The following is a 12848-nucleotide window of genomic DNA, read 5'->3' on the forward strand; positions in this document are numbered from 1 at the left end:
ATGGTTGGATGGCATCACCGACTCGATGGACATGAGTTTGAGTAAACTCCAGGAGTTGGTGATGGACAGGGAGGCCTGGCGTGCTGCGGTTCATGGGGTCGCAAAGAGTCGAACACGACTGAGTGACTGAGCTGAACTGAGCTGATACAGAAATTATTTTTATAAACTGACAAAAAATAAACCACTCAATAGACAAACAGACATTAATAAACAAAGCAATAAGAGCAAATGCAAGTAGCCAGTAAATCTAAAGTAAAATGCTCAAAATCCCTAATGATCAGGGATTGTTGTTCAGTCACTAAGTCATGTCCAGCTCTTTGCAATCCCATAGACTACTGCACGCCAGGTTTCTCTATCCTTCACTGTCTCTCAGTTTCCTCAAATAAGGCCCTGAATAGGTGATGCCATCCTCATCCTCTGTCGTCCCCTTTTCCTCTTGCACTCAATCTTTCCCAGCATCAAGGTCTTTTCCAATGGGTCAGCTCTTTGCATTAGGTGGCCAAAGTATTCGAGCTTCAGCATCAGTTCTTCTAATGAATCTTCAGGGTTGATTTCCTTTAGGATTGACCAACTTAATGGACATGAGTTTGAGCAAACTCTGAGAGACAGTGAAGGACAGGGAAGCATCTTGGTGTGCTATAGTCCGTAGGGTCGCAAAAAGTCGGACACAACTTAGTGACTGAACAACAATGACAGATATGTGCACACACGCGAGTGTGTGTGTGTTTGCATGAACATAATGCCTTTAAAAGAGCTTTACAAAATCTCTTTATGTTGTGTGTGTTTTCTTAGAATTATCCATCTGTTAGTAGACTCTGATGTCTCTTAGGGGAATGATTCATCTTCATATAGTCAGAGTCTAACAGACGAATTAAAAGCTATGTGACTAGGGAAGCCAGCCAGATAATGTAAAAGAAAGATACTGGATAGTGGGAAATCTTAGGAAGTCAGGGGACAGCGATAGAATTCCCATATCTTATCATAAGGAGGCAACCCTGCTTGGTGTTAGGAGAATTTTGCCCCTTCTATGGAAATGAGTGATTTCAGCTTATGATCAGTTTCAGATTTTATGATTTTCCAAGAAAATCATGACATTAGGTTATAAAATATCTCAACCTTCTGCAACTAAATACTTTGGACTATGGGACTAGGCCTCATCTGTTTGGAAAATTTGCTGTGATGAAATTCTTCTATGTGGTAAATACATGGGTATATTATGGTTTATAGAGAGCAGTTTAATACAAAGAAAGATAAAGGAGAGACTATAAAAAGCATAATTGGGTAGTATAACTTACATTATCTTTGTTCTGATACTCTTTGCATAATTGGGCTTTTTACAGGAACCCAGAGATTTTAGAGCTTCTGAAGAGGACTTAGGGCATTGGCAGCCTGTGTTTCAGACTGAGAAAGGAACATTTTTTATTGAAATCAGATTTTGAAGACAACATTAGCATTTTCACTTGTATGGATAATACATAGTACCTCCATTAGAAAACACCATGTTTAAGTGTTAGATGTTTTGCTTATATTTATTTGACTATAAGTTTCTTCTCTTTTTTCACATTTAGAATCATGATGTTTAATAAGAGCAAAATCCCCCTTTCTAGCCCAAGTTAAATATATAAGCACATTACCTTCCTCTTGAGATCAGTATACAAATATTTATTAATATGTTTGTAATATCTTACAAAATTATGATATTCTTATGAGCCAATGTTACAAAATTTATCACATCTCTTACCTCAAAATCAGTATCTCCACAACAGCTGCACATACAACATGGACCAATAATTTTTAGTACATCCTTTCTATCCTCATTTTGAATTCTAAACTTTGGCAGAAATGGATGCCTGATCTGAGTAACATATCCTATTGGTACACCAGGAGGAGCATCGATTTCTATCTGAAAAAGTAAAAGAATAAATGTAATATGTCATTATCATCGTCATCACTATCATCAGATGTCTAATAAGAGCTCTCTCATCAGTACAGTCTTTATTTCCAAGTCTACTGAGGTGTGATTAACAGCTGAATTGTAATACATCTAAGGCACACTATGTGATGATGATACACATGTAAACTGTGAACTGACCGCCACACTCAGTTAACACCGCCGTCACCTCACACAGCCACCTGTTTTGGTGTCAGTAGTGGGGTTTTCTCCTTGCAGATTTCAAGTACACAGTATATAGTTGACCCTTGAACAAAGCAGGAGTTAGGGGCACTGACTCCCCTGACCCTCACCTCAACCTCCCCACCCCTATCCTGCACAGTCAAAAATCTGCCTTTGCAGGCTGGCCGTCCATATCCAAGGTTCTTCATCTGAGGATTCAACCAGTCACAGATTAGGTAGTGCTGCAGCATGTGCTTATTCAAAGAGATCCATCTGAGGAGCCTGGCGGGCTGCAGTCTATGGGGCCGCTGAGAGTCGGACAGGACTGAGCGACTTCACTGTCACTTTTCACTTCCATGCACTGGAGAAGGAAATGGCAACCCACTCCAGTGTCCTTGCCTGGAGAGTCCCGGGGACGGGGGAGCCTGGTGGGCTGCCGTCTGTGGGGTCGCACAGAGTCGGACACGACTGAAGCGACTCAGCAGCAGCGGCAGCGTGTGTAAATGGCCCAGTGAAGTTCAAACCCTGGTTGTTCAAAGGTCAGCTCTAATACTGTTAACTGTAGTCATCATGATACACATCAGAGGTCTACAGCTTATTTATCTTATAACTGGAAACTTGTACTGATGACCAAAATCTCCCCATTTCCCTCACCCCCGAGTTCCTTGCAACCACCATTTTAATCTATTTATAGGAGTTAATTGTTTTTTCACATTTAAGTGATAACCACACTGTATTTGTGTTTCTCTGTCTGATTTGTTTCATGTAGTATAACACCGTCCAGATATATACATATTATCACAAAGGCAGGATTTTTTCCCCATTTTTGGCTGAATAATATTCAATGTGTGTATATGTACAGATGTGTATATAAATGTGATCTCTCTATATAGATATAGATCTATATATCTATATGTGATCTAGATCTATATCACGTATAGATCTATATGTGATCTATTTACATACACACACACACACACACACACACACATACTTAATCCATTCATCTGTCAACAAACACTTAGGTTGTCTACATATCTTTACTGTTATGAATAATGCTGTAATTAACATGGAATGCAGATATCTTTGAAAACCTGATTTAATATCTGTTGGATATATACACAAAAGTAGTATTAGTAGATCTTAGAATTGTCCTTTTTTTCAATTATCTGAGGAAACTCCATACTGTTTTCTATAACGGCAATTTGCATTGCTAACAAGAGCACACAAAGGTTCCCTTTTCTTCTCATCCTTACCAATTTGTATTTCTTGTCTTTTAAAAAAGAGCTGTTCAAACAAGTGTGATGTGGTTTTGATTTGCATTTCTGATGATTAATTATGTGAGCACCTTTTCATATATGGGTTGGCCATTTGTATGTCTTTGTTGACAAAATATCTAGGTCCTTTGCTCACTTTGTAAGGGCAAGATACTGTTTTATAAACACTTAATTCACACTATATTCTTAGAAGGTTGGTTCTATTATTCCTATTTATAGAGATAACTTAAGGAACAGGGAGGTTAATTAACTTATATCCGATTCCCCAGCTGCAAAGTGGAAGAGATAAGATACCAACTTGGGGAGGTTGCATACACAGTCTTCACTGTGAAGCACTGCTCTGCTGGTCTTACATATTTTAAAATATCTGTACCTACAAAAAATGTCTAAAGTATCCAGAACTCTTTCTTTAAACGCGTTTAAAAACAGTAGTTTAGATATATGGACAGAGCCCTTATCACTGGGGCAGTTTTCAAAGATAAGTGGCAATAGTGCTAGGATGGAAAGAAAACGAGGCCTAGAGTCTTCATTCTGCTATACAGTTGGGCCACTATGAGAGTATCCCAGTATGCTCATCGTAACTAAGGGCTTCCTAGGGATGTTTTAGATCAATAATATATTGTATGTTAATGAGCTCTATAGATTGTAGAGCATATTCCATCAAATTCTGGTTTCCTCAGATACTCTTATTATAGATATTATACTTAATAAATGTATGTGGAATGTCATTCCTAAATGACATGGAAAAAAAATAATACAGTATGGACTTCGGTTATCTTTTCAAAATAAGTACAATATTAGACATAAATCTCTGTGTGCCCGTGTCTCTGTCTGCTCTGCTCTCATGGATCACCGAGTGGCCCAGGCAGTGCTAATCTCAGACCAGTGGAGACATAAGCAAAGGGCGACATCCTATAAGCACTCTGTGACCTGGCACCTCCCTCTGAGATCCTTGTTATCTGTCAGAGGGCTGTCAAATACTATGAAAAAAAAAAAAACACCTGGTCTTTGTGGATTGAAGGTGCTCAAACTTGCATAGCCCTATTACACGGACTCAAAGATATAGTGTTGTTCAGTTGCTAAGTCCATATTCCATCAAATAAGTCCATCAAAGTCCAACTCTTTGCAACACCATAAACTGCAGCATGCCAGGCTTCCCTGTCTTTCACTGTCCCCCAAATTTGCTCAAACTCATGCCCACTGAGTTGCTGATGCCCTCCAACCTTCTGATTTTCTATCACCACCTTCTCCCCCTACCCTCAATGTTTCCCAGCATCAGGGTCTTTTCTAATGAGTTGGCTCTTTGCATCAGATGGCCAAAGTATTGGAGCTTCAACTTCAGCGTCTGTCCTTCCAATGAATAGTCAGGGTTGATTTCCTTTAGGATTAACTGGTTTGATCTTGCTGTTCAAGGAACTCTCAAGAGTCTTCACCAGCACCACTGTTCAAAAGCATCAATTCTTAGGCGCTCAGCTTTCTTTATGGTCCAACTCTCACATCTGTACATTACTACTGGAAAAACCATAGCTTTGTACAGATGTATGTCAGCAAAGTGATGTCTCTGCTTTTTAATACACTGTCTATGTTTGTAATAGCTTTTCTTCCAAGGAACAAGTGTCTTTTAATTTCATGGCTGCAGTCACCATCTGCAGTGATTTTGGAGCCCAAAAAATAAAGTCTGTCACTGTTTCCACATTTTCCCCATCTATTTGCCATGAAGTGATAGGACTAGATGCCATGGTCTTCATTTTTTGAATGTTGAGTTTTAAGCCAGCTTTTTCACTCTCCTCTTTCACTTTCATCCAGAGGCTCTTTAGTTCTTCTTCACTTTCTGCCATATGGGCGGTATTACCTACCTATCTAAGGTTGCTGATATTTCTCCCAGCACTATTGATTCCAGCCTGTGCTTCTTCCAGCCCAGCATTTCTCATGGTGTACTCTGCACGTAAGTTAAATAAGCAGGGTGACAATATACAGCCTTGGCGTACTCCTTTCCCAATTTGGAAGCAGTCTGTTGTTCCATGTGCAGTTCTAACTGTTGCTTCTTGTCTTACATAGAGATGTCTCAGGAAATGGGTAAGGTAGTGTGGTATTCCCATCTCTTCAAGAGTTTTCCAGTTAGTTGTGATCAACACAGGGAAAGGCTTTAGCATAGTCAGTGAAGTGGAAATACATATTATTTTGGAATCCCTTTGCTTTTTCTATAATCCAGTGGATGTTAGCAATTTAATCTCTGGTTCTTCTGCCTTTTCTAAATCTAGCTTATACATCTGAAAGTTCTTGGTTCACAAAGTGCAGAAGACTCCCTTGAAGGAGTTTGAGCATTACCTTGCTAGCATGTGAAATGAGTGCAATTGTATGGTAGTTTGAACATTCTTTGGCATTGCCTTTCTTTGGGGTTGGAATGAAAACTGACCTTTTCCAGTCCTGTGGCCACTGCTGAGGTTTCCAAATTTGCTGGCATATTGAGTGCAGCACTTTAACAGCATCATCTTTTAGGATTTAAAATAACTCCACTGGAATTCCATCACCTCCTGGTGCTTTGTTCATAGTGATGCTTGTTAAGAGCTACTTGACTTCATACTACAGGCTCTAGGTGAATGACCACACCACTGTGGTTATCTGGGTCATTAAGATTTTTTTTGGTATAATTTTTCTGTATTCTTGCCAACTTTTCTTAATATCTTCTGCTTCTGTTAGGTCCTTGCTGTTTTTGTCCTTTATTGTGCCCGTCTTTGCATGAAATTTTCTCTTGGTAGTTCCAATTTTCTCGAAGAAATCTCTCGTCTTTCCCATTCTATTGTTTTCCTCTATTTCTTTGCATTGTTCACTTAGGAAGTCTTTTTTGATCTCTCCTTGCTATTCTCTGGAACTCTGTATTTAGTTGGGCATATCTTTCCCTTTCTCTTTTGCCTTTCGCTTCTCTTCTTTTCTCAGCCATTTGTAAGGCCTCCTTGGACAACCACTTTGCCTCTTTGTGTTTCTTTTTCTTGGGGATGGTTTTGGTTATTTCCTCCTTTACAATGTTACAAACCTCTGTCAATAGTTCTTCATGCGCTCTGTCTGCCATATCTAATCCCTTGAATTTATTTATCATCTCCACTGTATAATCATAAGGAATTTGATTGCTGTCACACCCAAACGATATGGTGGTTTTCCCAAATGTATTACTTTTCCTCAAATGGAGAACTGAAAAACACAGGAATTGAAATATCTCAGAAGCTAGCTGTCTGTAGCGTGGGGAATTTTGAGATGAATACGTCTGTTCTTTTCCTCACTCTTCTTTTCACTTGCCTCTGGAGTGGCATTTGAAGATATTCTCTGTGGAACCCTCCTCTGGGTTTGGTCAGGCCCTCATGGTCATTTCAGCTGAGGGACTTGACAAAAACACCCTACCTTCTCAGCTCTCCCGGAAGATCAGAAAGTCTAGTCCCTGAGATCTCTGATCTCACCCCCAGGGGGCACACTGCTCTGGAATATGGGGCTAATTGCTCAGTCTTTTCCACCTGCCTTCTTTCCTACAATTCACTCTCAAGCATAAACCAGTAGCTGGTGGACCACTTTTCCTTTAAATCTCATTTGATTCTATAGGTTCACTGAAAGGGTGAAAATTTTTGCTGACCTACTTTACAAAGTACTCTGTTTATTGCTTACTGACCTCCTGAAGGCAGCAGGGGATACAACAGCAGTTAAGTCTTAGTGGTCTCTCCAGAGTTATGACTTCGCGGCCTAGAAGATCAAGAATCCTCATGGTAAAAGGCCTAGAGGCCCCACAGGAGTATCGGGTACAGCAATCCGTATCCTCTACTGCAAAGTAAATCTTCTGTCCGAGGCTGTTCTTGATTTCATATTTGTTATTTGTCTTAATATGTACAATGACTGAAAACATAGAGGAAAAAACCATAATCATCATCATGTTAAAAATACAGATTAGACTAAAATATTTTTAGATATTACATCAGATGATATTTCATATTACATAGGGCAAGGTGTTTAGAGATGAACTAGCTTTAGAAAAAAGGGAAGGAGAGAAGGAGCAGTTTTAAGGTACTGGTGAATTAAGCAATCCGTGTGAGACACAGAGGATAAAACAGTATCCTCTGCTGCAGATGTATTCTCTATCAAAGACTGTTCTTAGTTTTATGTTTGTTATTGGTTTCGTTACTTATTATGACTAAAACCATGGAAGAGGAAACCATAATCACCAGTGCTAAAAGAATTTTAAATATAAATATTTTAGACTTACATTTTTTAGACACTACTTTAGATTATATTTCTTGAATAGTGAGAAGGAAAAGGAAAAGTGTTCGGAGATGATCTAGGCAGAGGGAAGAAAAAGACAAAGAAAACTAGAAGGAAATGGTATTAAGATACTGAGAAATTCAGTATCTATGTAAGAGTATCTATGAGTATCTATGTGAGACACGGAAGAGAAAACAGCTCACATCTTCCTAATCCCATGGACCACGTCAGAAAGGGAGACTTTGCTGTGAGGGATGGTCACAGTCATGCTGAGTGTATGCAGAAAATGTCTACTTGTCCATGTATTCAACTAGAGAGGGGAATATAGGATGGTTGTTACATTTATGTGCCGTACAATATTATATTAAGTAAATGGGCTTAAGATTTTGTTTTATGAACGAGGCATCACTTGTCTTTCTGTACTGTGTGAGGAATGTATGAGAGGGCTTCCACTCAATGAGCACATGTGAAAAGGGAGAAAGTGAAAATGGAAGGGGAGGTCGAGCCCGCCCTGGTACCCTTGTTTATTTCAGCAGTCGTTGTTCAGAAGGGGGAGGTGGGATTAAACAAGGGGAAGAGGTGCTTGGCAACCAAGACTACAAGTCACAGGACGTCTAGACCACTGGCCTCCTAAGTGCACCGTGTACCTTAGTGGGGGCTAATGTCTCTATGGGGGAAACAGAGGTGTTCTGAATACTGACACCCATGTGGTGTCTTCCCAAAGGGCTTCCCCTTTGAACCACACTTTGGAAACTCCCCTTGCTTAAAGGCAGGAAGGAGCAATGAATGGTCCCACTTGCCCACAGCCCTCATTAAGCTGGGTCAGAGGACGGTGAAGCCACCAAGCAGTGGCTGAAAGTGGTTAAATGATATGGACGGGGACCAAAGCCACTCTCTTGTATTGTCGTGGGTAGACCATTAGTCAGAGATGTCCTTCACAAACTTTATCACTTTGCCTTCTCTTAAGTGTTTTTGCTCTAATTCAGACAGGATTTTACCTTTAAAAGAAACATCTTGATGCTATCTCCCATTCAACGTCTGATGAGAAAAATTTTAATTGATTCAAGAGATGACATCTGTTACCTAAGTGTTTCATTAAGCAGCTTAATCTCAAAATTCTTCAAAAATCTCAAATATCATCTTTTTTATCTTTAAAATGAGTTCCAAGGGCTTATAGAAACCTTAAATTTTCTTCTGGTTACTTACAAAATGACAACAAGACAAAGAATCTATAGTTGTGTCTTTATTAAGTTTTGAAATATGGAAAGGAATAAGTGCTGGTCATAGCCTCGTATGCTAAAAATAAACTGAGTAATCATCATCACTTTATACTACTTTTAAGGTTATAATGTAAACTTCCATTTAGAGACAAAAAGAAAAGAAGAAAATTAAAGACGTTCCTTTTAAAAAAACTGAAGAGTTATCAAGCAATAAATTTCTTAATTTATATTTAATGATAAAGACATACATATATTTCACAAATATGTATAACTTTTTTATACATAAATTATAAATGGAGTCCTGTATAATATATGTATCTGTCTGAGGGTTTTATAATCTCAATAATATATGCTTTAAAATATCATATTTTTAAAAAATCAGAATACAAATGATTAAACATCAAAGAGTTCCTTTTGAGAGAAAACTTCATTTCAAGAATCTCAACAAAACCAAGAGCATTATAAATATCCAATACTATGCATTTTCAATAATGCTTATTGAAAATGATACTCTTAAATTTTTATTGAGATGCTATTAATGTATAACATTGTATTTATTAGTTTTCAATATACATCATGATTATTCATGCATCTACATATAGTGTGGATTCTCTGGTAGCTCAGATGGTAAAGAGTTTGCCGGCACTGCAGGAGACCTGGGATCAATCCCTGGGGTCGGGCAGATCCCCTGAAAATGGAAATAGCAGTATTCTTGCCCGGAAAGTCCCACGGATGGAGGAGCACGGCGGGCTACAGTCCATAGGTGGGAGAGTCGGACACGACTGAGCGACTTCCCTTTTACTTTCTACATAAAGTGTAATGATTACTACAGTAAGTTAACATGATCATTTAAGATACTCTCTTAGCAACTTTCAAATATATAATACGTTGTTGCTAACTATAGTCACCATCCTGTAAATCGTATCCCCAGGACTTCTTTTACTTAAAACTGGAAGTTTGCCCTTTTCACCACCTTTACTCATTTCACCAAACCCACGGCACCCACTCTGGCAACCACCAATCTGCTCTTGGTATCTATAAGCTCATTTACTTTTTTTAAATTCCACATATATTGAGATAAGATATTATTTGTCTTCTTTTTCTAACATTTCATTTAGCATAATGTTCTTAAGATTCATCATGTTATAGATAGCAGGATTTCCTTCTTTTTCTGACTGAATAACATGCCATTGTGTGTGTGTGTGACTGTACCACATTTTCTTTATCTGTCAGTGGACACGTGTGTTAGGGAAATAAAATAGAAGTAGTCTTGTTCAGGCTTCAGAGGCAAAAGAGCACCGCAGGCCTCTGACCTTGCTTCTGACCTTCCTGGATACTGTCTTGACTACTGCCCTGGGTGTCAGCCACACCTGCTGTGAATTCCCAGAAGAGAAACACTGTAATAGATAGATAGTGAGGGGATCTTGGAATTTGTTAAATCCCTGGAGGAGGTCAGGCCAATCACTGCCTCGACTTAACAACATTCCAAGATTTGTAGAACAAAGCAAGCAGCGTTATAAAAATTAACATGATACCAGAGCAGCAGTTTTGCTCTTAGACTTACAATGATATCCATTTGTGGCCTGGGGATCATAGATGGGGGCCCAGAGACAGCAATCCAAAGTCTCATCCACAGAGCACCGCCTGGGACCTTTTCCCAACTGAAACTGCAGACTGCTGTCACACAGGACACCCAGCGGTGTTTGAGTCTGGATGTTGGCAAATTCAATTAGGTAATATAACCCAGCCAATGGGTTAATGTACAAAAACATACTTCTCATTCATGGTGGGACTTTTTCTTTACTACATCCCCTACTGCTTAGAAATGGTTTTCTGTACTGTTTAATCTCTTGTTCCTTTGATTATCTTGTTTATTTTAACCATTTGGAATTGTTATTTGATTTATAGAATTTAAAAGACTGTGTTATTTTGTCCTGTTCCTATGCTCTTCATTCTAAACAACCCTGAGGCCAACTGTTAGGAAAATAAAATAGAAGTAGTCTTGTTCAGACTTCAGAGGCAAAAGAGCACCGCAGGCCTCCGACCTTGCTTCTGACCTTCCTAGACTCTGTCCTGACTACTGCAGTGGGTGTCAGCCACACCTGCTGTGGTTTCTGGGAAGAAAACAGGATAGATAGATAGATAGATGGATAGATAGATAGGGAGGGGATCTTGAAATTTGATATGTCCCTGGCGGAGGTCTGGTCAACCACTGCCCGGACTTAGCAACACTCCAAGATTCGCCCAAGGGTTGTGAGTGGGGCCGTATTGTGAGTGGGGCAGTCCAGAGTCTCAGCCTCAGAGGGGACATGCTGCCTGGGGCCTTTTCCCAGTGGGGTTCTGGGCCACTCTCACACAGGACTTCCCACTGCTGTTTAAGTCTGGATGTTGGCAAATCCAGTTTGATGACATATGTACTACTGCTCTCCTCTGCTGTTTCTTTTTCTTTTTTGCCTTTTAATGTTATTATATTAAAAGTAGACTGTATAGTTCTCTAATAAATATTTGTATTGTTTATTTGTATATAGAGAAGGTGTAAGTCACTCAATCGTGTCCGCCTCTTTGCACCTCCATGGACAGTACAGGCCATGGGATTCTCCAGGCCAGCGTACTGGAGTGGGTAGCACTTCCCTTCCTAGGGGATCTTCCCAACCCAGGGATCAAACCCAGCTCCCCTGCAAAGCAGGCAGATTCTTTACCATTGAGCCACCAGGGAAGTTGTGTATAATGAGTGGCTTACTTTTTTTTTAACAAATCCTTTGAACCTGAGACAAAAGGGGAAACTTTCAGCGAAACAACATAGGTTGTTACCAAGTCTTGGCTGTGGTAAATGTGCTGCAGTGAACATGGGGATGGAGATATCTTTTTGTTTCCTTTGGTTAAATACCAAGGAAAGAAAAATGGAACTGATCATGTGGTAGTTCTATTTAGTTTTTTGAGAAATCTCCATAGTGTATCCTATAGCAGCTGCCCCGGTTTACATTCCCATCAACAGAATGTAAGTGTTCCCTTTTCTAAAAAGATATTGAAGTTGTATCTGACTCTTTGCGACCCCATGGCCTGTAGCCTACCAGGCTTCTCTGTCCATGGGATTCTCCAGGCAAGGGTACTGGAGTGGGTTGCCATTTCCTTCTCCAGGGGATCATCCCAACCGAGGGATTGAACCCGGGTCTCCCACATTGCAGGCAGATGCTTTACCCTCTGAGCCACCAGGGGCTCAATATCCTCAAAAAACACTTATCTCCTCTCTTTCTGATAGCAACCATTCTAACAGGTATGTGGTGGTGTCTCACTGAAGTTTTGATTTGCATTTCCTCCATAATTAGTACTATTAAGTGCTTTTTCATGTCACTATTAGTCATTTGTCTGTCTTCTTTGAAAGATATCTATCAGATCCTCATTTAAATAATTTTAAAACAATTTCCCTTTCTACTAAGTTGTATGAGATCTTTATATATTTCAGTTTTTAGCCTCTTATCAGAAATGATTTACAATTTTTTCCCATGCCATATGTTGCCTTTTCATTTTGTTCATTGTTTCCTGTGCTGTAAGTAATCTTTTTAATGTAGCCTTTCTTGTTTATCTTAGTTTTTGTTACCTGTGCCTTTGTGATACATTACCCAAGAAAGCATTACTGTGAAGCGTATTCCCTATGTTTTCTTCCAGGACTTTTATGTCTTACTTGTAAGACCTATTTTGTTTTGAGTTGATTTTTGTGGATGGTACAAGACAGTGGTCCACTTCATTCTTTTGCATGTGGCAGTCTAGTTTTCCCAGCACCTGTGCTGAAGAGACTGTCTTTCCCCGTCGTATGCTGCTTCTTTATCATAAATTGAAGGAGCTCTCGTGTGCAGGGTGTTTCCGGGCTCTCTATCCTGTTCTCTTGGTCTCTGTGTCTGCTTTTATACTAACACAACACTGTTGACTATTATAGCTTTGTAATGTGGTTTGAAATCCAAAACCATATTACATATGGTATAGTACTTCCAGTCCATT

General features: G+C 39.5%; 1 protein-coding gene across 1 annotated transcript in view; it reads right to left on the bottom strand.

The window, feature by feature from the left end:
• The window catches only part of LOC133073850 (phospholipid scramblase 2-like), a 45561-nt gene that overhangs the window by 10720 nt on the left and 21993 nt on the right, over nt 1-12848 (bottom strand). Inside the window, exons 4-5 of the mRNA XM_061167841.1 lie at nt 7049-7269; nt 1742-1903 (exon numbers count right to left, since the gene is read on the bottom strand). Of these exons, the coding sequence (XP_061023824.1) occupies nt 1742-1903; nt 7049-7269 (383 nt within the window). The remainder of the gene's footprint in view (nt 1-1741; nt 1904-7048; nt 7270-12848) is intronic.

The sequence above is a fragment of the Dama dama genome, chromosome 19 (genome assembly GCF_033118175.1).
Source record: "Dama dama isolate Ldn47 chromosome 19, ASM3311817v1, whole genome shotgun sequence".
Classification (NCBI taxonomy): Eukaryota; Metazoa; Chordata; class Mammalia; order Artiodactyla; family Cervidae; genus Dama; species Dama dama.